General features: G+C 42.0%; 1 protein-coding gene across 10 annotated transcripts in view; it reads left to right on the top strand.

The window, feature by feature from the left end:
* The window catches only part of USP24 (ubiquitin specific peptidase 24), a 139,269-nt gene that overhangs the window by 92,272 nt on the left and 20,277 nt on the right, over positions 1 to 26,720 (top strand). For all 10 annotated transcript variants that reach the window (XR_011431013.1, XM_023629160.2, XM_023629183.2 and 7 more), the window contains 18 exons: positions 1,728 to 1,789; positions 3,964 to 4,155; positions 5,135 to 5,252; positions 7,435 to 7,579; positions 9,990 to 10,109; positions 10,758 to 10,883; positions 11,549 to 11,647; positions 12,545 to 12,627; positions 13,235 to 13,376; positions 13,598 to 13,717; positions 14,146 to 14,366; positions 15,064 to 15,188; positions 16,199 to 16,340; positions 16,823 to 16,973; positions 18,218 to 18,313; positions 18,986 to 19,089; positions 20,663 to 20,776; positions 25,652 to 25,748. Coding sequence is in view for 9 of the 10 variants with exons in the window: in XM_023629160.2 (XP_023484928.1) it covers positions 1,728 to 1,789; positions 3,964 to 4,155; positions 5,135 to 5,252; positions 7,435 to 7,579; positions 9,990 to 10,109; positions 10,758 to 10,883; positions 11,549 to 11,647; positions 12,545 to 12,627; positions 13,235 to 13,376; positions 13,598 to 13,717; positions 14,146 to 14,366; positions 15,064 to 15,188; positions 16,199 to 16,340; positions 16,823 to 16,973; positions 18,218 to 18,313; positions 18,986 to 19,089; positions 20,663 to 20,776; positions 25,652 to 25,748 (2,257 nt within the window). In the remaining variant the exon portion in view is untranslated. The remainder of the gene's footprint in view (positions 1 to 1,727; positions 1,790 to 3,963; positions 4,156 to 5,134; positions 5,253 to 7,434; positions 7,580 to 9,989; positions 10,110 to 10,757; positions 10,884 to 11,548; positions 11,648 to 12,544; positions 12,628 to 13,234; positions 13,377 to 13,597; positions 13,718 to 14,145; positions 14,367 to 15,063; positions 15,189 to 16,198; positions 16,341 to 16,822; positions 16,974 to 18,217; positions 18,314 to 18,985; positions 19,090 to 20,662; positions 20,777 to 25,651; positions 25,749 to 26,720) is intronic.

The following is a 26,720-nucleotide window of genomic DNA, read 5'->3' on the forward strand; positions in this document are numbered from 1 at the left end:
TGTAGAATTTCTTTGACTTGAGCTGTGTTTTTATCTGCTCTTGGAAGTCTTCATTACAGGATTAAGTGTGTGTATCAACCTTTGTCTCATTCTTGTGCTCTTTCTAACATATAGAGATTTCCAGCCCACATGTCTGAGTCTGAACTTAAATGTTGCTTTGAAGCATTTAACCTTCTTCTATTTTAACATAACTGAACTAACAGAACTGAACTAAATTTATAAATAAGGAAGAAGTCAGGATTTTGGTTTTTGAGGTAAGATGATTGTGAGTGACTTACAAACATTAAAAATTTAGCCAAAACTTAGTTATGTTACAATTGACCATCAAGATTTAACCTGAATTAGACGTAAGCTGTGTATTTCTTGTAATGAAATGTAATTCTTTAATGGTATAAAACCAGATTTCAGAGAATAGTTTTTCCCTAATAAAGACATCTGGATTAAAAACTATAGAAACTTGTTGGTTTTTTGCCTTGTACATGTTTTGCTTTAGAATTTCAACTTTCCTTAAAGTTCTCCTAAAATCAGTCTTTTTATGAACTTCTGAGACCAATGATTCTTTAGTTGAAATGTTTAAACTGTTTTTTAAGAAGTAAGCTATCGTGCTGCTACTTTTTTGTAAGAGTCACATTTTTTTAATGTAACTAAATATTGTTTGATGTTAAATTTCTCTAAACTTTGTGAAAGAGACAGAAAGCATTAGACGAGTTTTTTAACACTCTCAAAGAATATCTTAAATGTAGAGCTGTTTAATTTCACATAAGATTGAATATTATGTGTTTTTATAATTTTGAAAATTGTGTTTTACAAGTTTTTTTAATGCTGAAGTTTGGTGCATATTTTTTCCCTTAATAATATAGTAATGATGGTGATAGTTACCACGCATTGACTGAGTGCCATGCAGCACACTGAACTCTTTACATTTGTTTACCATCTTACCCTCACTGCGGCCAAATGAGTTTGGCAGCTTTATTATTTCCATTTTTTTAACTCTCGTAATTCTTGGTTCATTGTATATTTTCATCATTAGTCCTTGCTTGAGCCTGTCGTGTGTGTGTGTGTGTATGTGTGCGTGTTTATTTGTAATACTCTAAGAAGCATTTTGGAAATTAGAAACATGCAAGAACTGAAGTGAATTGCACCCGACACCTAGGTCTGAGCAGTGGAGCCAGGATCAACGCTGGCGCCCGTCTGGTGAGCACACCTGTGCTTCCACCTGCTGGAATGGCGGAAGCGCCATTGATCTTCCTTGACAGGAGACCTCCTGTCTCTCCCTCCCCTCACTCTGCCCCCTTCTTCTCAGCGCTTGTCCCCAGTTGCCTTGTGTGTGTGCTTTGATTTATTGTCCGTCCTCTCTGTTCAGTGTTCCCCTAAGACAGTTCTGAGCATACAGCAGGCACTCAGTGAGGATCGGGTGAGAGTGGAGGGGTTGAGTGTAGTCAGTGCAGGATGTATACAGTCAGCGCACACGTCACAGCAAAGTGGGATCAATTTAGTAAGCCTCCCGCTCTTTACCCTGTTATTCATGTACTTTCTCTGTATTAGTGAAATCATTAGTGCGCTTATTGCTTAAAATACTGAATTTGAATTAATGTAAAAGTAGCTATTTTTTGCTTAGGAAAATTTCCTGGCTCAGCTGTTTTATGAACTTATTCTTTTAAGGAAAATACTTTTTAATTTTAAATCAGCCTCTTTTTAGTAACTGAAATCTGGTTGTTTTTTTTTAGACTATTATCTCAGTGTATGGAGTATTTTGATCTGAGGTGCCAATTATTAGATGATCTGACAAGTAAGTGACCATCTAACTTTGCTTTGTTGGGGGGCAGAGAGGAGTAGAAGAGAAAGCCAGATGGGTGTTTCTGAATCTGACTTAATGTATCTCAGATGTAAATGGGATTATAATGATTGTTTGAAGTTGAATTTTGTTTTCTTCAAAAAGCGTGAAACCCATGTACCAGTGATCTCTTCTCTTACTATGTACCAAACCATCAGTGTGTTGAGAAGATTTATTGATTTTAGAAATTGTCAAAGGCTCATATTTTAATTACACTGATACATAGCTAGGAGGAAAAGTCTTTCTAACGTAGTCAATTCTGACAATTGTAAAGGTTGATCATTGAAGGCAAGAGGGAACCCTCTTGAGGTATGTTGGCAGTAACAGAAGGGATGGTGCTAGAAGTCAGTTACTGTTTAGTGTTAGGTGACTGAAATATTGTTATTAGAAATTCTGTTGTTAGACCACTTAGATTTTAATCATCTGTACTTGCAAATAATGAAAATGTATGTTGGAATGCTCTCTGTAAATTTAGTTGTTCAAATCAAGAGTTTTTTCCCCCTCTCTTTACACAAAGGATTTGCTTCAGCGTAGGGAAAAGAAAATAAAAACCAGGATCAACAAAAATATTAATCAGAAGAGAATATCAAGGCTGGGAGGTTAAAAAGAAAAACAAACTGTGCATATGTGCAGGCAGTAAAGCCCCATGCTGTCAGAGTTTGATTGTGAGGTTCCTGGAGGACAGAGGTAAAAAGCAAACAGCATGTGGTTGGTTGTTCTCGGTACCCTAGAAGAAGAAACAGAAATGGTTTCTCAAAAGAAGCAAATCTTTTTCCCAGCACTAAAACCTAAAAGAAATCCATGCCAAGGTCTTCGTGTAATGGACGCGTGCAGACACAGTGGCAGTGAGCCTCAGCAGCACTTCTGAAGCACACCCCTCGTTGGTTTCGTCAGTGTCTCTCAAAAGCTGAGTGAGGGCGAGAACTCCAGCAGTGCCGTGAAATCACTCTTGTTAGGGCCGGGATGGTACGATCTGAGTGTAGGTCTTGACCGGAGAGAATGCCGGTCGTATCTAGAGAAATGGATGGACTACAGATCCGTCTAACAGTTTAGTCTAATCCTGCATTTTCACCCAGGCTTCTAGTGAAAGGTGGGCAGCAGCCAGCAAGGTTTTGCCCCAGCTTGGCCTTGGAGATGGTATCTCCTCAGTTGGCTGTACACATGCAACTTTACAATGAACGAACAGTGGTTAATGTAGGCCTTCCCTGTGTTGTTGAGTGATAAGTGAGGGATCCAAGATCCCTTACTGGGAAGGGCAGGGTGGGAATATGTCTTAAAACAAGCAGTATTTGCCCCTTTTGGAGTATTTCCTGTGTGCCACTGCTGATACTGAGCACTTTGTACACAGCCCCTGCGGTGTGGGTGTCAGCCTCGTTTTATAAATATGGAAACAAGGACACACGGGGAGCAAGTGGTAGAGACAGGATTCATATCCAGTGCTGGTCCAGCTCTGACTGACCCCAAAGTACTCTTTTCACGTCGCCGTGCGGGACCCTTTGCTCTTGCGGCTCTGGTGCGGTGCAGGCAGAGCAGGACCACTCCTCTCCTCCGCAGTCCCAACTGCCAGTCTGGACCCTGGTTTTAAATCCACATTGGGAGGGGAGTGATAGACTCACCACAGGGACAGAGCAGCTCTCTGGAGTCTGGCTCCCTGTTTGGAACCCTGGGTCCTGCTGTCCCACTGGTGACCTCTTTCTCTTTGCAGGTCTCCACCGTCCCTTGGCTTAGGTAACACCGTGGGAGCACTGGCCCCCTCCTGCCCCTCTATCCCTTCCTTGTCTAGAAAGGTTTATTTCCTGGGACATCTGCTAACACCCACCAAACCAGGAGCTTCTTCAAAACAAGGATTGTCTCCTTCATCCTAGACCCGCAGCGTACAGACAGTGACCGGCACCGAGGAGGCACTCTGATGTGCGGGCTATGGCCGAGGCAGGGGTGAGGGCAGCCATGGCCGTGCCCAAGCCTCACGGTCCGTGTGGGCAGCTGTAGCAGCTGTTCATTGAGGACAGCTTTTTTGAGATCTAGAAAGTGAAAGATTGGGACTTGACTTTGCTTACTTTAATTCGGGATTTTGACTCCCTGAAAGGAAATCTTTCCTTCTTTGAAATGGCTTTCTCTTTCCTTCTTAGCTTCAGAAATGGAGCAGTTACGAATCAGCCCAGCTGCCATGCTTGAAGACGAGATTACTTGGCTGGATAACTTTGAACCTAATCGCACAGCTGACTGTGAGACCAGCGAAGCAGACAACATCTTATTGGCAGGACACTTACGGCTCATTAAGACCCTTCTTTCACTCTGTGGGGCAGAAAAGGAAATGCTTGGTAATTATTGCTTCATCTTACACAGGACAGAATCCCTCAGTTGTCAGTTATTGCCCATAGTATTGTGTAATTGGGAAAATAAGCTAGGTGCTAAGTGTTCCATAGAAAATTGACCCTCCAGGCAATAGCAGATTGTCTGGAATTTTAGTGGCTAACAAATATAAGGTGTATTTTACCAGTGCCATTAAACCACATAGAGAATTTTAGTGTTCAAAACAGATCACATAACTTCTTAATACCAAGTAAAAATTATAATTCAAAGTAGGTATTTCTTTTTGCTGTTATAAACTTTATAAAATATAATCTGTTGTATATGTTACTTCTTTTAAGGGTAATTCTCATCTGGGGAGTCAGCCCGCAACCACCACCTCCAGATGGTGGGGTACATATGAGTCTCCTAGGGTACACATGTCATTTATAAAACGTATTCAGTATTACAAATTATATTCAGAAAACAAATCAAAACATTAATTATCACATGAACTACGCTCTGTAAAAATCTTCTTGGCTACTGGGGATACATAGAAAAGAGTGATTCTTAACCAGGTGAGAAGGGCACATCATTTTTACCTAAAGAAGGCAAGATTTAAAAAGTTTCAAAAACTGTTATGTGGACTCCCCTATGCCCAGAGTAAGAACGAATTATTCACTGAAACCATCCTGCGTTAAGGTGTTCTCAACATTTGTGTTTCTAAAGTGAAAGCTTGACTCCTTTCACTCCCTTGTAAGCTCAGACCGGAAGCACACTCACTTGTCTGTCTTTATATTCCGTCCCCTGACTCTCCACCCGTCCCCACCCCCTGCCCACAGAGCTTTGCTGGGTAGTATAAGCACTCAAAAAATATGCATCAAATTAGAGAGAATGCCCGCCAGTGGGTGGCCTTGGGTGCCTTTGCTGTTCTGATATGAAAGTGCAAGATAGGGTCTTTGATTTAAAATATGTGTTCATCCTCAACATGAATATTATGCTCTATTCCAGGTTCATCACTCATTAAACCATTGTTAGATGACTTCCTTTTCCGAGCTTCTAGAATTATTTTAAATAGTCATTCTCCAGCTGGCAGTGCCGCCATCAGTCAACAGGACTTTCATCCAAAGTATGGAAAATGCACGTTGTGTTCAGTTTTGGTAAAAATTCTAATTCGAAACTTCAGTCCAAAAGATTTTCTTAACTTGGAGTTTGTCTTCCATCTTGTGCGTGTGTGTAGCTTGTAAGATGTTATCCACTGTATAAAGAAATGCATGTAAGGGGGCTTAGCAGAAGGCCCGTCTGGCACAAAGCAAGTGCTGAGCAAGTATGCTGGCACCACAGTTCTCATCAGAGTGGAAGGATGAATAGTAGTGCAGTTAACTGGCCAGTAACACCTTCTAGGAGAGACTGAGGTGTGGTAGCAGTTACGTCCAGAGTAAGAGCAAACAGCTCCAAGTCTTGAGAGTTTCTTCGAGGAGAAAAGGACAGTACTTCAGTGTAAGAACCATGTGATTTGCTGAGTATTGACTGTGTCCTGAGAATTAAAACTGCCAGTGATTTGTTATGGTGGTAATTTTAGAATCAAATTTTCTGGTATGTTTTATGGGTAGAAATTTGAAAGATCCCTTTGTAATGTTGACCTTACTTGGGTGATGTCTATACTGGTGGAGACAGGAGGAGGAGGCAGCTGCAAGCTGCCATCTTATTTGCTCTGAATCTAACTTACTTTCCTCTTTTCTCACGAAAACCAGAGTTAATTGAGTAATTCTGAAGAAATTGAGGATTTGATATTTAACCAGTGAAAAAAATTCCAGTACAGTTTCAATGGTTATTGAAATGGGCAAGGCACAATAAACAATATTTTATAGAATCTTAAGAGGTATCTTATCGTGTGTGACTATTTCTCTATCTCGAGACTCCTATTAGCAAAATCTCTTTTAAGTAATAAACCTTCACTGGAACTTGTAAGGTGTTCCTCAGACCGTGACTTCCATCCTCACCCCGCCTCAGGCTTGTTCTGGACGTTTTGGTGCTAGCTCCGTGGGAGTCTTTTATTAAAGCAGTAGAAATCCATGAATATTTCAATTTTCAGTGAACAGAAAAAATAAATCTCGAGTGGTTTTATTGAAATTTTTATTTATGAATCTTTCCCTTTAAATTTGTTAAAAGTAATACCTCCATCAACAAGGAGTTGGTTTTTTAATCACACACAGTGCCTTGGAACATTCTGTTTCACCCTCCCCAGTATGTGAACGATGTTCGTTTATCACAGTGACTCCCAGGCTTTTTTCACCTACACCTGAAAGCCAGAAAGAGATTTAAAATACACAGAAATGCTTTTCACAAGTAATGCACACTAACAAAAAAACTTCTTAATGTTTAGCCTGTGTGTATGGTACCTCCTATTTATCCTTCACCTGTCCTTTGCGATCCAGAAGTCCAGATAAGAAGCAGAGGACAGGCCAGGTCCATGGGCATTTTCCTCCATGCCTCGTGCTGCTCACTAAGACCCCACCCTCCCCTGACCACATCTGCACTCCTCACCATGAGTGTCTCTCAGAGGTTGATGTCCTCTTTTCTGTGTATCCTTCCTAACACACGAGCTCCTCAGTAATGCAAGGTTGGCATGAGTGACAGTGAGAAATTACTGTCCATCCCCAAAATGATTTCTGTTCAAGGTGAGCAGTCTAAGAAGCTTTTGGTTTCCTGCAGAATGCTTACTAGTTACTTTTTATTGTCACTTTGAGCAAATGGATGGCAAACTTTGTATTTCTGTCTCCATTTTTTTAGCAAAGTGGAAAGGTGATTAGTGTCCTTAAAGAATTTTTTATCTGCAGGCACATATAAGATGTTTATGGGCATCTGTTCTGATTTGTATAGCTTTCTGCCCTTTAGATATCTGAATTTCAGGGTGATATCTACGAAAACATATCTTCCTACCTACTTTAATTGAAAGACTTATTCCCAGGTTGTGTTTGTGGTAAAGTTTTCAGACTCTTTATCCTTCATTCTTGCTGATCCATCCCTTAGATAAGAATGCTCGGGAGTCATAATTAAAAGATTTTGCTACTTTATCATCAGGCCAAGAAAATATTTAGCTCTAAACAGTATTCGTTCCTCCTGTGTTCATGGCCTCCTCCTTTGTTAAGGAAGTGCTTCCCACTAGGTACTGGCGTTCTGCCATCAGACCGTAACCCTGTTTGAGGCATTGCAGCTCTGAACATTTTCATTTCAAATGTCAATTTAGTTTAATGGACAATTTAAGTAGATTATTCACTGGTGAAACTGGCTGTGTCTTTTGGTTTCAGGTGTAGTACAGTGAATAGCCGGTTGGCAGCCTATGAAGTCCTGGTAATGTTGGCTGATAGCTCACCGTCCAATCTTCAAATCATTACAAAAGAGCTCCTTTCTATGCATCATCAGCCTGACCCTGCTCTCACCAAGGAGTTTGATGTAAGTTTTCTAGACCTTGATGCACTTAATGTTTTTAGAATCATCTCTTAAGCATATAACTTTAAAACTATGTTTGCCTCCTCCTAATCCCAAAGAGAGTCAGTGTTATTCTTCTGCTTATGATGCTCACATATTCAAATGAACTATAATCTATCATGTGTTAGACAAATACACTACAGGGTATTACTAAATGGTACCCTTTTAATTAATTAAAAAGAAGAGACGTTTCCAAGTCGGTTCATTATTTCAATAAAAGTAGCATTTCAGTGTGTTTTTTGAGTAACTGTATGCTTGGCACAGTGCCAGCATAGAGACACAAAGTCAGACGAACACTGATTCTGTCCTAGTACTGCCTGTGTTCAGTTAAATTCAACAAAGATTTATTGAGTTTACTATGCTGTAAGAGGTGTGTTAGGCTTTTAGAGCTCAGAAGTGAAGGTAAGATCCCAGCCCTCAAGGTCAGTGTATAATGGAAGAGACAGACCCACAGGCAGATATTTTCAATATAATGTGATCAATTAGAAGAGAGAGGTACATGCTGAATGCTCCACGAACAGAGGGGCACTTCACCACCAGATGGTGGTGTCTCAGAAAACTTAGAAAAGATGAAATTTAAAGTAGAGCTTTAAAGACTACTGAGCCAGTGAAGCGGAGCAGGAGGGTCGTTCCAGCTGTGAGACGAATGTGGCCAAGCTCTGGAGCCGTGGAACAGCTTCATGTATGTTGGGATCTGCAGGAGCGAAGCAAGGTGCAGGTGCACTGCAGTCCCAGACCAGGAGTGGAGGAGGCTTCCAAAGCCGCCTTCGCTTCTCCGTGGCCACTAGAGAGAGTCAGTGGTCCCCCGCACCCCCCACCCACCCCGGGTGCCTGAGCAGGCAGGTCGGGCGGGAGAGGCAGCCGGCGGTGTCCTGGAGTCTGAGGAGCCCTCGCAGAGCAGGTGTGTGCGCAGAAGCGGGACTGCCTGGCAACGGAGTGTTTAGTTTTTAAAGCTTATTTTATGCTATGCTTTATTTAGTTTTACGTGCACTTATTTAACAATCAGATTTAAATGAAAATTTTATTTTTTGTTGTCAGAAATTATATCAGTGTAATGAAGAAAATATCTGTCTTATATAAATATATTTTTTGTCGTAAACCAGTTTTTCTTATATTGTAACTTTTTTTAATCTATGTAATTTACAAATAGACTACAGTATGATTAGATTTTAGAAATCACCCTGCTCTAGGTGTGCGTTGTTGTTAAAGGAAAGGCTGTTGTGTTCAGCAGTTCCCTGAGGTCCCGCCCTCCAGGTCTCCCTGAGCTGGTTAGTTCACAGGGGTGCAGACACGTGGCGCGGGCGGGCCAGGTGACTCTGCTGTAGCGCATAGGAGTGCGCCACCACTACCCTTCTCCAGTTGGAGAGTGCCATGTTGAACTTTATCCAAGATGCCTTTTCTGAATTTCCACTCAGAAAAGTACTGTAATGGGATCTACGTTATTACAAAACCTCCTTAAGTGAAATGCCAGGGTATGTACCTATTTTTTAAATTGTATTCTTTTTCTTTTCTTTTTTTTTTTTTAAAGATTGGCACTTGAGCTAATAGCTGTTGCCAATCTTCTTTTTTTCTTTCTGCTTTTTCTCCCCCAAATCCCCCCATTACATAGTTGTATATTTTTTAGTTGTGGGTCCTTCCAGTTGTGGCATGTGGGACACCACCTCACCATGGCCTGATGAGCGGCACCATGTCCACGCCCAGGATCTGAATTGACGAAACCCTGGGCCACTGAAGCGGAGCGCGCGAACTTAACCACTCGGCCACAGGGCCGGGCCCTTAAATTGTATTCGTATTAGAAGTTGTTCAGTAGAATATCATCTTCTCTAAAAGGAAAAGAATGAATGAGCCTTCCTTGACCATCAAGACTGGTCAAGATTCTTCATAGTAAATATCTTGTAGTACCCTATTCATTTTTCAGAGTACTACCTCAATTTGTAAATGTGTATTAGTATATTTCTTTGGGTAATGCCTGTCTGCCCTACTAGATTGTAAGCTCCTTGAGGTCAGGGACCAGGTACATTTCTGTTCTTTATTCCTGGCAGAAGGCCTGGCACATAGTAGGCTCTTAATAAATATTTATTGAATGATAATCAAGTGACTGAATACATGTCTACATAAGAGGCAAACAAATACTTACTATATGCTAGGTACTTTATGAACTAAAAAGAAACGTTGAGATGGTAGTTTTCCAATTGTTTTAGCATCTGCAGAGGTGCTCATGGACGTGGGTTTGCTAGTGTGGCTCATAACACACCGGCTGGGTAAATCTGTGGGCACATCTGCTTCCTCTCAGGCGTCTCGTACACGCGGTGGAAACGCGCTGGTGGCAGAGGCGCCAGTTCTCTCTGGACTGTTGTCCTTCTCTCTTTCCTAGTACCTTCCCCCAGTGGATAGCAGGTCCAGCTCAGGCTTTGTGGGGCTGAGGAATGGAGGTGCTACTTGTTACATGAACGCAGTCTTCCAGCAGCTGTATATGCAGCCTGGTCTCCCCGAGGTGAGTTCCTCCTTCTTTCCTGTGGGGTATGATAAATCATGTCTGCATTGCCTGGAAATTGTTCCATATTCATCTGTGGCATCTTTCAATTTACTAAAACCAGGCATAACTAGAGATTCTTGAGTAGCTTCTGAAATCTGTTTAGCGAACATGTCGTTCACAGTCACGCATTTTTCTGCCTCTGCTGAGGGAATATGCTGCCTGTTTGACAGATGGATTTGACCTAATGTGATTTTTGAGTTTCTAAGTTATTCTCAAGTTCTGTTCCATAAAATTGCTAACATTTTAGTATTTTACAAATATTTAGACTCTATCATCAGCACTTTATAATAATATTGTAGTTTTTTGTCATAGAGCAGTCCATAGTTTTGAGAAATTACCCGTGTGTTATCATACCACTTTTATTTCTTCTAGAGATCCTGCTATTGCTCGTTCCAGTTTTTCATAATCGAGCAAAGGCTCAAAGAGATGGTTTGTTACGGTTACACCAGCTAGGAAGTCTTGCAGCTAGACACAGGCAGGGCTGTAGCTGCATGCAAACACACACAGCGTTCTCAAAGAGCAGTGTTGGTACTCAGTGTGCACGGGATCAAGGTTTTCTGTAAAGAGGTGAAATATTTTTAGCGTATACATTTCGTTTCTTTTTAGTCACTGCTTTCGGTGGACGATGACACAGACAATCCCGATGACAGTGTGTTCTACCAAGTGCAGTCCCTGTTCGGGCATCTGATGGAGAGCAAGCTGCAGTATTATGTACCTGAGAACTTCTGGAAGGTATTTCACTCAGTGACCTTTTAGATGTAAAGATGTTAGATATTTGGACTTTGGCTGCATTCTTTCTCTAGTGATAGTGGTCTCCTCTCCTTAGTAACTCTAGACCAGTCCCACTGCCAGGAACCTGCAAAAGAATTGGCTTTCCATTCTTCTCTCAGTTGGTGCTTGATTTCAAGTGGTTAGAATGTTGAGAATAGGCATTTATAATTCCTAGGGATTTGCTAATCTTCATTATTTTGAGGATTGCTCATGATTCTTATTTTAGTTTTTTGAAATATTTGTTCAAATCCTTTCTCTGAACCTATGCCAATTTCACTAATGCCTCTAGATAAAGAACACAGCTTTTTAACATTGCTTTCCTGTTTCACAGGAGGAGTACCTTGTATTTCCCCCATAGGTTGGTTAGTTTCTGAGAGAGAAACTCTGTTCCATGGCCTTATGTCCCACCCTGTATGGTTTCATAGATTGTTGTGATCACAAAGGGACCAGAGCAAACAAAACAAAGGTAGCTGGATGCAAGCTAATCTCACTTCAGTGAGAACTTCTCCCTCCTAGTGGTGAACTTGGTTTTTAAAAGCCTTTACGTGCTCTTTTACATTCCTTTGCTACTATGGTCAGAAATTACTACTTCTCCTTTAACAACAGATTTAATTCTTGTCACATAGATTTTCAAGATGTGGAACAAAGAGCTTTATGTGAGAGAACAGCAGGATGCATATGAATTCTTCACTAGTCTCATTGATCAGATGGATGAGTATCTCAAGGTAGAAAATGTTTCCTTTTTCCTCTAACTCTCTCAAACTCTATAGTACGAGAACAGTGGTTTAGGATTTGGGCTTACTATGAAAGTGACAAATCAGAAATTGATCGTCTTTAATACCATAACTGTAATTCATTTCTTCTGGGTTTGAACATCAAAATATACACAGATCACTAGAATTATAGGTTTTTTTCCTTCTTAATTCCTCTAGCTCTTGATAAAGTGTATAATTCTTAATCTATACTCCATAATAGTAACCGTTTGTATCTACACACTCCTCCCATGTGGACCTCCAAGGAGTCCTGCACTCACCATGAGCCCATGGCGGTGCAGGCAGAGCAGTCTGGCTCCATCACGGGGGACAAAAGGGCCAGACTGAGCAGCTGTTTGTGATGATGTTTAAACCCACAGCTTTCTCCCGCTGCCCAGTAAACGTGCGACACACTTCCGAGACGGTAGCGCCTTCTAAGATGCTGGCAGCCTCCCACACTGCCAGTGTTTGCCTCCCCTCTCATCAGTAGCTACAGTTTATCCACTTCTTTTTTTAAAATAGCTTAGAAATTTATAGCATTCTGTCCATAAGAAAAAAGGAAAGATTGTGGAGAGTTGCTGCTCCCTTGGTAACTGGCACAGGGAGAAGGATTCAGAATTGTCACTGAGATTGCTGCCCTTGTCGGCTGTGACCGGCCCTCTCTTCTCTTCCTTTTCAGATTACTGCAGTATTCTAATGGTGGTTCTGACAGGTTATAATCCTTTCATGAGTTCCCAACTTAAACTGCCAAGATAACTCATTTTATTTTGGTGGTTAAATTGAAATCTGTGCTTTAGCTTCAGTCTAAATAAAATTCTATATCAAAAACCTAGGGACATCAACTAAAATTTTAACTTTTTATTCCAACAGAAAATGGGGAGAGAGCAAATCTTTAAGAATACTTTTCAGGGCATCTATTCTGATCAGAAGATCTGTAAAGATTGTCCTCACAGGTTAGTGAAGATATCACTTGCATAAAAAGATGATCGTCATGGGGCCCGCCCTGTGGCCAAGTACGTAAGTGTGTGCGCTCTGCTTTGGCGGCCCAGGGTTCGCTGGTTCGGATCCTGGGCACGGACCTACACACCACTCATCAAGCCACGCTGTGACGGCATTGCACATAGAAGAACGAGACTGACTGACAACTAGGATGTGCAACCATGCACTCAGGTTTTGGAGAGAAAACAAAAGAGCAAGATTGGCAACAGATGTCACCAACAGCTCAGGGCCAATCTTTCTCACCAAAGGAAAAAAAAATGATCATCATACTTTTTAAATGATTATTCTAGTGTGTGGTAAATTTTGCATTTGTTGAGAGACTTGCAGATATCTCCCTCAATGGATTTATAAATGGTTACTGAATTAACTTTCTTTGGTTTCCGCTTCTAAAATTTCTTTGTTGAAATTTATAATTTTAAGCAATTCTGAATTGTCAAAAATTGGTATTTTTATCTGGTAATGTACTTTAAAAGGATGAGGAAAGGTATGTGTTGATTTTGCTGATGATGAATGTGGTTCTGTGATTTTTAGTTGTGCTGTTTCTGTTAACTTCCTAATCAGGTATGAGCGAGAAGAAGCTTTCATGGCTCTCAACCTAGGCGTGACTTCCTGTCAGAGTCTGGAAATTTCCTTGGACCAGTTTGTAAGAGGAGAAGTTCTGGAGGGAAGTAATGCTTATTACTGTGAAAAGTGTAAAGAAAAGGTATTACATTTGCCCTTCTTGAAAAACGAGATTAACTGTCATTTGTGTACTTTGTTTCTGTGTTCCACGTGGATCAGTGTTCAGCTCCTGTTGTTCCTCCCAGAAGATGTGTCACCTCTTGTCACATGCACGGGAAAGGCCTGTAGCAATCTGTGGCTTTGTGCTCGTTACCTTGCTGTTTCGTTTTCTCCTGGAGGTAACTGGGCCTTGCTCTTCTCTAGAGAATCGCAGTGAAGAGGACCTGTATCAAGGCTCTGCCCAGTGTCTTGGTCATCCACCTGATGAGATTCGGATTTGACTGGGAGAGTGGACGCTCCATCAAATATGATGAACAAATAAGGGTAACTGGGTTTTTTTCCTGAAATTTCTTGCAACCGTTAACTGCTCCCTTTTTTACCGTTTCCTTTTAATATTTTCAAATTTCATCCAAAATGTGAAAGGCTGTGGTCTCAGCATTCTGAGGAGTACACAGCCCCTTATCTTAAGCAGCTGCTGCCAGTAAAACAGGCCGATCTATGAACATTAACCCTCATTTCTAGAAGGCACCCTAATGACGGCTGTGAAGTTAAATGCTTTCTTTCCTTAGTGCTCAAACCAGAGACAACTTGTACTTGCCCGGGCTTGTGGGCCACTCTGAAATTTCATACTTGAAGTGGAGAGGTAGTCCTTAAACTGGGAGAACACCTACCCCTTGTTTGTGTCTAACCTAATTGGGCATTCTGTGTATGTCACTAACCAAGATTAATGTGCTCTTTTTACTTTTAAATAGTTTCCCTGGATGCTGAACATGGAGCCTTACACAGTCTCAGGAATGGCTCGCCAAGATTCCTCCTCTGAAGTTGGTGAAAATGGGCGAAGTATGGATCAGGGAGGCGGAGGATCCCCACGAAAAAAAGTTGCCCTCACAGAAAACTACGAACTTGTTGGTGTCATTGTGCACAGTGGGCAGGCACATGCTGGCCACTACTATTCCTTCATTAAGGATAGGCGGTAAGGAGAGGCACCGCTCCCCACTTGGCCCGGCCGCGAGTCTCTCCACTGCTCCCCTTCCTCCTGGACCCTCCTCTGCTCCCCTGCCTCCTGGACCCTCCGCTGCTCCCCCTTCCTTCTGGACCCTTCCCTGCTCCTTCTTTCTCCACCCTCCTCTGCTTCCCTGGCCCTGGTTTGTCATCCACACTTATTATTGTACAAAGTAGCTTTTACATTGCTCTTTGATCTTATTTTATATTGGATTTTTTAAAGTTAATCTAACTTTTTTTTTTTGAGGAAGATTAGCCCTGAGCTAAACATCTGCCACCAATCCTTCTCTATTTTGCTGAGGAAGATTGGCCCTTAGCTAACATCCGTGCCCATCTTCATCTATTTTATATGTGGGACACCTGCCACAGCATGGGCTTGATAAGTGGCACATAGGTCCTCACCTGGAATGTGAACTGGTGAACCCTAGGCCGCCAAAGCAGAATGTGTGAACTTAACCACTATGCCACCAGGCTGGCCCCTTAATGTAACTTTTTTTACCCCTTTAAATGAAAAGTTGTTTTAGAATTGAAATTGCTGTTGCTAGATTTTTCTTATTTTCAAATGGTAATCCCCTACTATAATCGTAGACAATATGTAGAGATAAATGCTAGGGATGGAAATACTTGTTTTCTAACCTTATAATGTTTGATTTATCTCTCTGTTTTAGGGGATGTGGAAAAGGAAAGTGGTATAAATTTAATGACACAGTTATAGAAGAATTCGACCTCAACGATGAGACCCTCGAGTACGAATGCTTTGGAGGAGAATATCGACCAAAAGTGTATGATCAAAGTAAGTACTGACAAACAGCTATCTTCCTGTAGTCTTATTTTTTGATTTACACTTTTCTATCAAATTGGAAGCTGTGTTCTTTACATAAAAATAAATTTGTTTTTTATGTGCTACTGCCCTAGTTATATAGATAGCCAGAATGAAAATGTTTAAGCTGCTCACAAAATCTTTTAAAGTAATTCCAGACAACACCTGGGGGAGGTGGTGGGGGAGTGAGTAAAGAAGAAGCAGCGAACGTCAAAGAGAAATGAATGGAAACAGAATTTCAGCCTTAAAAATAGTTTCAGAGGAAGTAGTCCACAAAACTTTCAAATTTCCTTTCACTTATGTAGTGGTGTGATTCATTACAAAGACGTTTCTAGCACCTGTGTCTTTAAAACCATACTTGTCACGCAGTGTGGAGAGGACTCCCCCCACAGCCCCCACCCAGAAGGAAAAGTACATCACAAAATCCAGTCAGAATTTGCTATTAAAAAAAATTTTTTTTGCAGACTTCGGCATTTCTGCAACCTGATCTTGAAGTAGTCTAGGAGCATCTTTGAATTTTGACCTGTGTTAGATCCTCTGTGTCAGGTCTCCATGCCACATCATGGTAGCCACACATCTAGAGATGGTAACCTGTAAGGGTCAGATATAGTACTCTTGCCAAAATTTACCTAGATTTGGCTGTTTTATGCAGAAGTAGTTAAGTGAGGCCAATTATAATCCCATCCTGTGCCGCAGAACTTATTTTTTAAAGGTGATTTGCGTTTTGATTAAATTTAGACTTGCCTAGGAACAGTCACCTTCTTGCCCTGCTCCATTGCCACACAACCCATTACGCCTTGCCCTTCTGTACCACCTTCCGAGTGACTCAGCAGTTCTCTAAAGACACACATGTATGCACACTGCACAGTTAACACCGCTAGTAAGAACTTCCTTGCTGGCTTTATGGGTTCTTTGTTTTAGATTGTCAGGACAAGAAAAATTTTTTTATTTACAAAGACGTCTTCCATAATGTCTTGTTAAAGCAAACCCGTATACTGATGTACGCCGAAGATACTGGAATGCCTATATGCTCTTCTACCAAAGGGTGTCTGATCAGAACTCCCCCGTCCTACCAAAGAAAAGCCGGGTCAGCGTCGTACGGCAGGAGGCCGAGGACCTCTCTCTGTGAGTCTCTCTTCTGTGTAATTTGCTGTGTGATTTCAGTGGGTGATACTGATTCAGAGTACACGGTTTGAGATGTAGACGTAACCAGCTAAGCTAGGGAGAAATTCTAAGAAGATAAGTAAATCCCTCAACCCCTTTTCTTTCTTCTTATTGCTACCTGGTCGTTATTTCCTTGGCAAGATGTTATTTTGTATTTGGAAGCTTGCATATAAATTATTTCATTCTAAAATTGAGATTTTTAAAAATCTCAGCATTTGTTAAATACACTTTACATCCAAAGTATAGCACTGTGCCAGCACTGTCAGAAAGTTTTTTGAGGTTCTGTTGTCTGTGAATTTGCATTTTATGTTGGATCAGGAAAGTATGCAGTTTGTTTTAAAATCTGGTGCTGTGTTTATGTAAATTTGTCAGGTTGTAGTAACCACTAACACAATATTAGCCACTTAATACTAGACAGACAGTTTTCTGATTCCATGTCTCAGGTCAGCGCCGTCTTCACCAGAAATTTCACCTCAGTCATCTCCTCGGCCCCTTAGACCTAACAATGACCGGCTCTCTATTCTAACCAAGCTGGTTAAAAAAGGGGAGAAGAAAGGACTATTTGTAGAGAAAATGCCTGTTCGAATATACCAGGTAAGAACTGTATAAAAAATTCTAAGGGAGAAAATCCAGGTGAGTGTCAGAATCCATCTGCTAGGTCCACAAAGACTCCCGCCGGCCTTCTTACCTCGTTGTACCTCTGGGGCCACGTCTTCTGACCACCTTGTCTCACAGCTGTTTCATGCCAGGCCACAGAGGTGGCTGCAGACTCAAGATTGGCCAGCGCCATCCCTGACTTGCTGTGTGACTATGCGATGCCACAGATAAACAGGGGAGGGAGTGGGCCGAAAAGAAACACACTGAGATTAACTTACTGGACCTGGAGAGAAATCAGGCTCATGGCTGTTGGGTAAAACTGATACGACAGTGAGCGCTGTCACTTACTGAGTACCTGCTCTGTGCTGCCTGCTGTAAACAAGTCCCTAGTTCTTCAGACACTCTCGTGGAGTAGCAGGTTTTATTGCCATTTTTCAGATGGGAAAACTGAGGCTCAAACAAAGGAGAAATAACCTGCCAATGTCACAGAGCCAGGATTTAAATTCAGAACTGTCCGACTACCCAGTCCAGACTTTATGCACTAAGTAAGCAAGAGCTAAGTAGCCAGAACCAGAGAATTTAGGAAAAATGCAGAGTGTCATTAAGAGAGAGAACTAAGCCGTCTGCCGCAGGGAAGCGTGGAGGTAGTTGTACTTGGAAGAGCTCTGCTCGGCCCTTCCTTCCCAAAATAATGGATTAGCATTTACTTCTCCTTCACATGATGGTTTTCCTAAATTTCCCAAAAGGGTTTGGTTTAATGAATAATAATATGCCTTTTCACAACTTCTATTTGAAAGGAAGATGTTCCTCTCCTTTTTAAAAAGTTCAAAGCTTGAGAGAAGGGGTTTTTTTTTTTTTTGAGATTGGTACCTGAGCTAACAACTGTTGCCAATCTTTTTTTTTTTTCCCTGCCTTTTTCTCCCCAAAGCTCCCCACTACATAGTTGTATATTTTAGTTGTGGGTCCTACTAGTTGTGGCGTGTGCGACGCCATCTCAGCGTGGCCTGATGAGTGGTGCCATGTCCGCACCAAGGATTCGAACCATCGAAACCCTGGGCCACCAAAGCAGAGCGTGCGAGCTTGACCACTCGGCCACGGGGCTAGCCCCAAGAGAAGGGTTTTTATGAGCCCTTTCTACCTCATATAGAACCCTCTGTATCTAATGTATCAGTGAAAATGTCTTCCACATAATGAATATTTTACCTTATTTCTTAAAAATAATTTCTAATTTTCTTTTGTAGATGGTGAGAGATGAAAACCTCAAGTTTATGAAGAATCGAGATGTGTACAGTAGTGACTATTTCAGTTTTGTTTTGTCTTTGGCGTCACTGAATGCTGTAAGTGCTGGTGGACTGCCGCTCAGGGGTCAGAGGCCCTGGTGAATGTCTTCCCCCGGGTGCAGCAGCAGCCCACCGCGCACTCGGTGGTCTGTGTTCAGATCAGAAGCAAAACGGTCACCACAGTGCCGTCGCTCGCTGAGCGACGCTGCACCCTGGCAGTGCTCAGAGTGTGTCATGCAGGTTATGAGTGCCTGTGGCTTTCAAAATGCTGGCTTTTTTAGGTGCTCTTGTTTAAGTTTCTAAAGAATGTAAGAGTGACCCTGACGCTGAGTGGCCGTGAGGTGGTGTCGGTGTGTGTTGGGCTTGGTAGAGGGTCACTGATCCCGCTTTGTAGGCAGATGTCACCAGACTCAAGGTTAACTTCCAAGGACGTCTTTTTCTTGAGTACTGTGATTATAATTTGCCAATAAGGGGAAGGCTTTCTTAGTACCTTGATATTACTTAACATCCTGTGATCTAAAAGCTCTGTTCTGAGAGGGCTTCATAAAAGAAATGAAGACAGCATCTTTCCTTAACCTTTTTAAAAATTTAAATGGAAATTTTCTGTAATTAACTGAGTAGATTTTTCTTATCATTTAACTTTATGTGTAATCATTCAGTTCATAGCAATGTGTAATAGTCTATAAAACTTCTGTGAAAAATGTCCTCTTTTTTCTGCCTCCCTCTTAGACTAAATTAAAGCATCCGTACTATCCTTGCATGGCAAAGGTGAGCTTGCAGCTTGCCATCCAGTTCCTTTTTCAGACTTACCTACGGACAAAGAAAAAACTCAGGTAAGCAGTTGTATGTTTTGATAGTCTGTTAAGACAGGAGGCACTGATGAATTTAGTTAAAATTGAATTTATAAGTTCAACTTTTCAAAACGTCATTTTAAGTATATGAGGGCAACTACCTGATATACTCAAGATGTAAGACCTGGTTCCTATCTTAAGGAATTTCTAATCCAGTAGGAAAGATAGATAAAACAAAAAAGGAAATAACTGTGGTGCAAAGCATCAATGCTGTACATCTTTGGAAATTGGGCAAAATCCTATCCAGATACGGGGATTAGGTAGCTGTTAAAAACACTGATGTTCTCAGTGGATTTTGAAAGCCAAAAATAGAGAAACAGGGATCTTTCTGGGTCCCTGGGGGAAGAACCTGAGTAATGGGCAAGATTTGCCTTACTAAACGGAACTGAAAATGACTGACTGCTGTTTTACTTGTGCATTGAGGGACTGCTTGAGGTGCGACCGAGTGCTGGGTGTGAGTGCGCTCGTGGAGAGAGGGGGAGGGGGTTTGGGCTTTTTCAGTGGGCAATCACGGAGAGGATTGAACGGGGCAGCGTGTGCAGTGGGAGCTCTGGACTTGGCGTGTTATTCGTCACTGGTTTTCATCTTCAGTGCGTGGTAAGGTGCCTGATGCATTACACGTTCTGGGTAAATAGTTGTTCTGTGATGAGTGAGTGGAAGATGAAGAGCAACTGTGTGTTGGTTTGTAGAATATATGTGGAGCGAAGAGAGACTCGGTGTGGAGACCCGTTACAGTTAGAAGACCATTGACACTCTCAGTCTTCTTTCTCTTGCTAGCACAGTGAGCTTCTCCAAGTGTGGAGAGGCTTTTGGAAGGATTTTTGCAGTCAAGAAACTCTTGAGAAGAAAACAGATATAATGGCAACTTCATTTTATTCGTAATAATCAAAGATAGTAAGCGGTATCTGTCTTTATTATATGATTAAAAAAGAAGAAATAATGTGTTCCCTTCTTTTAATGTCTGGCATAGAATTGACTGAGGACATTTATTTGGTTACTTTTATTTGTGAAATTTGCTCAAGGTGCTGCACATTGCACAGCATTTCTGTTTTGTTTATACTTAGTATTTTCGGGTATGAGGGACTGGAGGGGGGCTGTGTGAGGTCATGTGCAGTATAGTTGTTACACCTTTTTTCCTGCCCAAATATTTCTATTTCATAAAGTAGGATATTAATGGTTGTAGCAATAAAGTATAAAAATGTTGATGGTAGTAACCTATTCTGAAAGTTGGCATTTTGTGATGTAAATTAATTAAACAAAGCAAAGTGCTACAGTTCAGGTGTTTTTTCCCAGTTGAAGCTGTTTGAGGAAGATGCAGAAGATAAAAGTTAAAGTGTAAGACTTAAGCTTCTTCGCACGTTTTTGGGCGTGGGGTAGCGAGTCACACCGCAAGTACCGAAGCGTGCGCAGCCCTGGCTCCTGGGGTGCGTGGAGCCGTGTTAGTCAGCAGTCACGGAGTATTTCACTAGTCCTCCACCCCCTCAAGATGTGGAATGACACTCCATGGTGCTATTTGCTGGGGCTTTCTAACATCGCTGTCTTTGCTTTTTTAAAGGGTTGACACTGAAGAATGGATTGCCACTATTGAAGCATTGCTTTCAAAAAGTTTTGATGCTTGTCAGTGGCTAGTTGAATATTTTATTAGTTCTGAAGGACGAGAATTGATAAAGTAAGTGTCACAATCTTTTAATTTGAAAGACATTTGTGTCTCTTCCAGTGATTTAATGCTGAAGTTTCTTGTAACTCTTTTTATTTCAACTTGAAATTATTTTTGTGATTGGAATCAATTTTAAACTGTCTTCACTGATGAATCAGTGAGGAAATTATTCATCACTCCAAAATCATTCTTCCCAAAATCATCTCCATTGAACTAGACTCAGACGAGTGTTGAGTGATTGCGAGGAGAGCCCGGTGCTCACAGGCGAGCACGTCCTGAAGCTCTGCTGTGGCTCCAGGGCTTCTGAAACACAGGTTCCTTCCATCAGGGACTCACAGTCCGGTGGCAAGGCAAAGAGGTCAACAATCCTAGGTTACTGCACAATCCACAGTATTGTCTAACAGTGTTTGGATTCTGGCTAAAATACAGTTTTTCAAAAACCTAATAATATGTTACCTGCGATAGTATATTTACCTGTGTACCTGTAATAAAAATAATTTGCTTTTTCAGTGAAAATTCAAGATGTTCCAGTCACGATGAATGTTCACACCTTACTCCCCATCATCCTTGTCAAGTCACCTTCTCTTATGCTCAGGGAGTTCAGCGCATGTGGGGCACCAGGGAGCACCTTGATCTCTCAGAGTTGATCTCCTTTGTCCCCAGCAGGCTCTTCCTTCTCTCTGCCTCGCCTGTACCTTCTTACCCCTCAAATGTGCCCTGCTGGCTCGCCCTACTTCTAGCCGGTGAGCTTGCCTCCTCCTCCCTGAGAAAGTTGGGGTAACAGATGAGCAGTCCCCCATCCCCATCGTAGGTGGCACACACCTACCAGAGTCTTCTCTTTTTCTCCTGTTATTATGGAGGAAGTATCCTCTCTCCTCTCAAAATGAATCTCAACATGAGCAAACCTTCTCAAGGAAGTTGCCTTTTAATTATCAACTCTCATTCCTGCATCTTTACCTTCCAGAATTTTCTTCTGGGTCATTTCTGTCAGCATACGTTTGTCCTCTGGTATCCCCAATTTAAACAGACAACGGGAAATTCACAAATGCAAGTCCCTTCCCGCAGGAGATCACAGTCTGGTGGCAAGTTAGAGATATAATTGAAACTTATGATCCCACATCCCCTTCCTCTCTAGGAACCAGCTTCACGCATTCATTTTTTTTGCCTACTTGATGTCTCCTCTTCTCCTTCCTCCACTCTGCTTCATACAGCAGCAAAGTTTTCTTTTTAAAACAAATTAGATCATGTTACTTCTCTGCTTAAAATTCTTCAGTGGATTCCCATCTCACTCGTGGGTTACCGGAACCCACAAGGCCTTACTTGAAGATGGCCTTGTCTGTCCTTCCAGGCCTGCCTTCTTTCACTTTCCTCCTTGCCCTGTCATTCACTGGCTTGTTGATTCCTTGAACACACTAAGCTTTTTCCTGCCTAAAGACCCTTGCACCTGTTACTCCTTCCCTCTGGAACACTCTGCGGAAGCGCCTTCTCAGCCCTCCGACGTCCGAGAGGCTGTTCCCTCCGCTCAGCCGTCTGCAGCGGCTCTGCTGTCAGTCTGCTCTGTTTGCCTGTCTCCCCCTCAGCTTAGGCTTCTTGAGGGCAGAAGCTGCTTCTCTTTGGTTCCCTGCTGTACACAAAGCGCCTGGCAGGTAGTAAGCACTCAGATATTTGTGCCTGCATATGTGCATGTATACATGCGTATGGTTCATAAAGAGAGAACAGTAGATGTTTCTTTGCGGTTATCTGCCATCCCTTTAGGTTTGCATTAGAGATCACCTTTCCCCCGTTTTTCTAGCTTAATTCCAAAATGTCTTCCCGATAGAAGGACTCGTGAGTTTTGTGTTAGGCAGTAGAATGTCATAGAATCAGCACCCGTTTGGAAGGAACATGGCAGATATTTAGTTCCTTCCCTTATAGCCAAGTAGGTTTGCTTTTAAATATCTCCAGAGAAACTCAGTAGCTTCCTTTTGTGTAGTATGTTTTGGTTTCTTAGAATTCCTGATGGTCAAGAATCCCAATGAATTCCCTAGTCTCAATTTTTCTGGTAGTGTTTAATATATTTTGTCTCTTTCTTTATATAGCCCAATTATTCATAACTATCAAATGCTATGATTTCATATTTTTGAAGAATTAATATTCTCCTCTCTCTAGTTACTTATTTAGAACTTTCAAGATAACTTAGGTTATCATTGTTACAACTAAAAAATAAATATCTATTGTCCCAGTATTTTAGTAACTGAGTGTGAAGAGAGTGCTCTCTCTCAGTTCAGCCCCTCAGGAGAGTCCTTTTTTAAAGCAATTTTTAAATGTAATTATAATTGTAAAAAATGAAATTAGTAGTACATACTGCTTGCAAATCATCTAAACAAAGTAAAACTTGACCTAAAGAAGTTAAAACTACTAACATGAAGGGTACTTTACATCTTTTAAAAGTTTTTTGTTGTGGAAAATGTTAAACATACACCAAAATAGACAGAGTGACGCACCCGTTCGCCAGCTCAGATGGTCGACGCTTTGCCAATCTTATTTACCCCGATTTCAGACGGCATATAATTTCACTATAAATGTTTCAGCATGGATCTCTAACAGGTAAAGATTTTTTAAGAAAAAAGATACAAGTGCTTTACCATTATCACACTAAACAAAAATGACAATAATCCCTTTGTATCCTCCTACACCTAGGCCGTGTTCAGGTTTCTCCTGATGGCTCCAAAGTGTTATTCATTGAGTTTGTACAGCTCAGGGTGCAGATGAGCTCTACATGGAGTGTTTGATTTGTGTGTCTCATAAGACTCTTTTAATCTGTACTCATTCCTTTTCCTCATCACCTCCTGTTTTGTCATGCCATTGATTTTGCAGGGAGACTGGTCATTTGCCCTATAGGACTCCCCATATTCTGGTCTCATTTGCATTCTCATGGTGCTTCCTGATATCTGTGATTGGAAATGCGAAGCACCCCCAAAGATATTCTTTCTGAAAGAATTGTGCCTGAATCTGATCAAGCCTCTAAAGCTAAATATTACAAGATTACTTGTTATCTTTTAAACTTTCTTCCAGTTGCCACTTAGAATCTTAGAGGATTTTGAACAGGGTCTTATCTAATTCGAATTAGGTCACTAGTAGCATTAACAGTTACACAGAATGAACAGAAATGCACTGACCTCAGAAAGCCCCACTCTCATCTTCCTTTTGGGAGAAAGAGGGCAGGGTTGTCAGCATCCTCTTGAGAGAGGAGGAGGGAAATGGAGATGCTCCACCCAAGCAGAGGCGAGAGCAGCTGTTGCTGCTGAGACCTGAAAAGAGTGCCTCAGGACAGTCGTGACTTGGGTCATCAAAATTATGTCGTACAGTAGTGTCCCCCCTTAGCTGCAGGGGATGCGCTCCAGGACCCCCAGTGGGTGCCTGAAACCATGGATAGTACCAAACCCTATATATACTACGTTTTTCCTATATATCCATTCCTATGATAAAGTTTAATTTATAAATTAGGCACAGTAAGAGATTAACAACAATAACTAATAATAAAATAGAGCAATTATAACAGTATACTCTAATAAAAGTTACTGTAGATCTTAGCAGCCTCAGTGCATGATTTTTTTTCTAAGTCAAGAACTTTTGCCTTTTCATTTAAAGGAACCACTTTACAGCTTCTCTTTGGCATATCCGAATTGCCACCGTCACTACTCTTGCACTTTGGGGCCATTACTAAGTAAAATAAGGGTGGCTTGAACACAAGCCCTGCAATACCTCGACAGTCGATCTGATAATCCAGACGCCTACTAAGTGACTAACAGGCCAGTAGGGTATACCGGGTGGATCTGCCAGACAAAGGGGCGGCTCGAGGTTTCAGCAGGCTACTTAGAATGGCACATAATTTAAAACTTAGGAATTGTTTATTTCTGGAATTTTCCATTTAATATTTTCAGACCTTGACCACAGGTAACTGAACCTATGAACAGCGAAACTGCAGATGAGGAGGGACTGCTGTGGTTAAATCTTTCACACGAAAGAATAAGAATTTTCTGTGAAGAAATGTTAGAAACGATAGATGGATTTTCACTTTGCTAATTGTAATGTGGGCTGTCATGTCCAAGCGAGTGTAGAAAGCAGAGAAAGAACAGCTGAGTTGGGGGAAGTGCGCAGTTACCTGGTTGCTGCATGGCCACCGGCGCCAGAGAGCGGGAGCCCCTGCCTGACCGTGCCCTCCGCCGCATCTGAGGCTGCCCCCCACCCTGCCGAAAGGGGCTGGAGTCGGTCCTGCACGGCAGCGTGTAGTGTTGTACCTGACATAACTCGAGAAGTGCCACATACAGCGGAAATGCCTGGTAGCCTTCACCTGCTGTCGTCGTCGTCATCGCCACAGAAGAAGGAAAGAGGGAGCAGGTCCTCCTCTGCCTCAGCAGATTCTAGGAGGGCTGAGAAATAAGTAAGGGGAGGGGGTGGAGGAAGAAAAGTAAAAGGACGGAAATCCAGGTGCACAGGGCGATTAGGAGGTGCTGTCTTGACTGAGAACTTGAACTAGTATCTTCTTCTGAGAAATTGAAGGGTGCCAGGGAGAACTCCTCCTGAGTGAGTAGATTTTATAACATTGCAGGTTCTTTGCTCTCATATCACTTTAAGTCCAAGTTTGCCCTTGTACAGATATTCATCTTGGGGAAGAGAGGAAGAAGCAGCAGAAAAAAATCTGCTTTTCAGCATTCAGGGGTCTTGTTTTCCTGTTTGGCTTCCTTCCCTCACGCTGGCTCGTGGGTGTGTGCCAGAGCTCTCAGGAGACTCAAACCGCATCTTGGAGGAACCTTGCTTCTTAGCGCTTCGGTGGCACCCGTGTGGGGAAGGTTGCGTTTTAGAAATCTGTCTTGCTTTTTCACACCACATTTCTCTCTGTTGTAGGATTTTCTTGTTGGAGTGCAATGTGAGGGAAGTACGAGTTGCCGTGGCCACCATTCTGGAGAAAACCCTAGACAGTGCCTTGTTTTATCAGGATAAGGTCGGTCCCCTTTTTAAAATTTTATTTGTACATTCTGTCTTTACCGAATTTTTTAAATTGCACATGATGAGAAAGCCTGGGACTGGAGTGACTTTGCCACATCACGTGTCTTCTGTGAGCTGACCTTCTGACCAACGCCAGGTAGCAGGCATTCTGTCCTCCCCTTGTATCCCAGAAGTCAGGGCAGGCTAGGAATTGAGGTCTGCATTGGTCAGTTCAGGATTTTCTCTCTAGAGCACTCCCGCTTCAACGTCTTCTCTCGAGAGTTTGTGTCAGATCTCTCTGCACCGAGACTAGCCCGAGTCTAGAGATTTACTCTAGACCAGCGGACCTTTGGAGCGCCCCTGGCTCTGGCTCGTTCCTCATGAGCTATTTCCGTGGTCTAAACCTTTGATTGGTAGCCAAACCAAGTAATACCATCCATCCAGGGGCAAGGGCCAAAATAGTTCCTTCATTGGTCTCCATTATTCCCTAATCTTTGTGCCTCTTCTTCTGAACTTCTTCTTTGTAACCATATTTTCTGCAGCGTATTTTCTGATTCACAGTTCCACACATGCTAAAACAAACCGTGGTATTTATTACCCTCCTCAGTCCCCCCGAATTGTAAGTCTTAGGGAAATAAATGACATACACCGTAAGTCTGATTATTTAATCTGTTATTAAGTCTTAGCAAAAACAGCAGTTACTTTCCGAGTTTGCTGTTTAAAACAGCTGACACTACATGGAAAACTTTGAAAAATGTTATTTTAAAAATTAATTGGCTCCTCATAAACATTGGCTGGAAACAGTGTGTCTCAATGAACTAAATGCAAATTCTAGGAATTGCTGCTTCAAAGTCAGATGTGGGCTTTGCTGTTCAACCTTGAGCAAGTCCTGTAAGGAAGATATTAATCCAGAAACGGGGCCTCGCACTCGAGCACTTAGTTCCCTCCACGTCACCTGCCCCAGGGGTGCACCGTTAGCCCAGACAAG

This window comes from Equus caballus, chromosome 2 (genome assembly GCF_041296265.1).
Source record: "Equus caballus isolate H_3958 breed thoroughbred chromosome 2, TB-T2T, whole genome shotgun sequence".
In the NCBI taxonomy this organism is placed as follows: domain Eukaryota; kingdom Metazoa; phylum Chordata; class Mammalia; order Perissodactyla; family Equidae; genus Equus; species Equus caballus.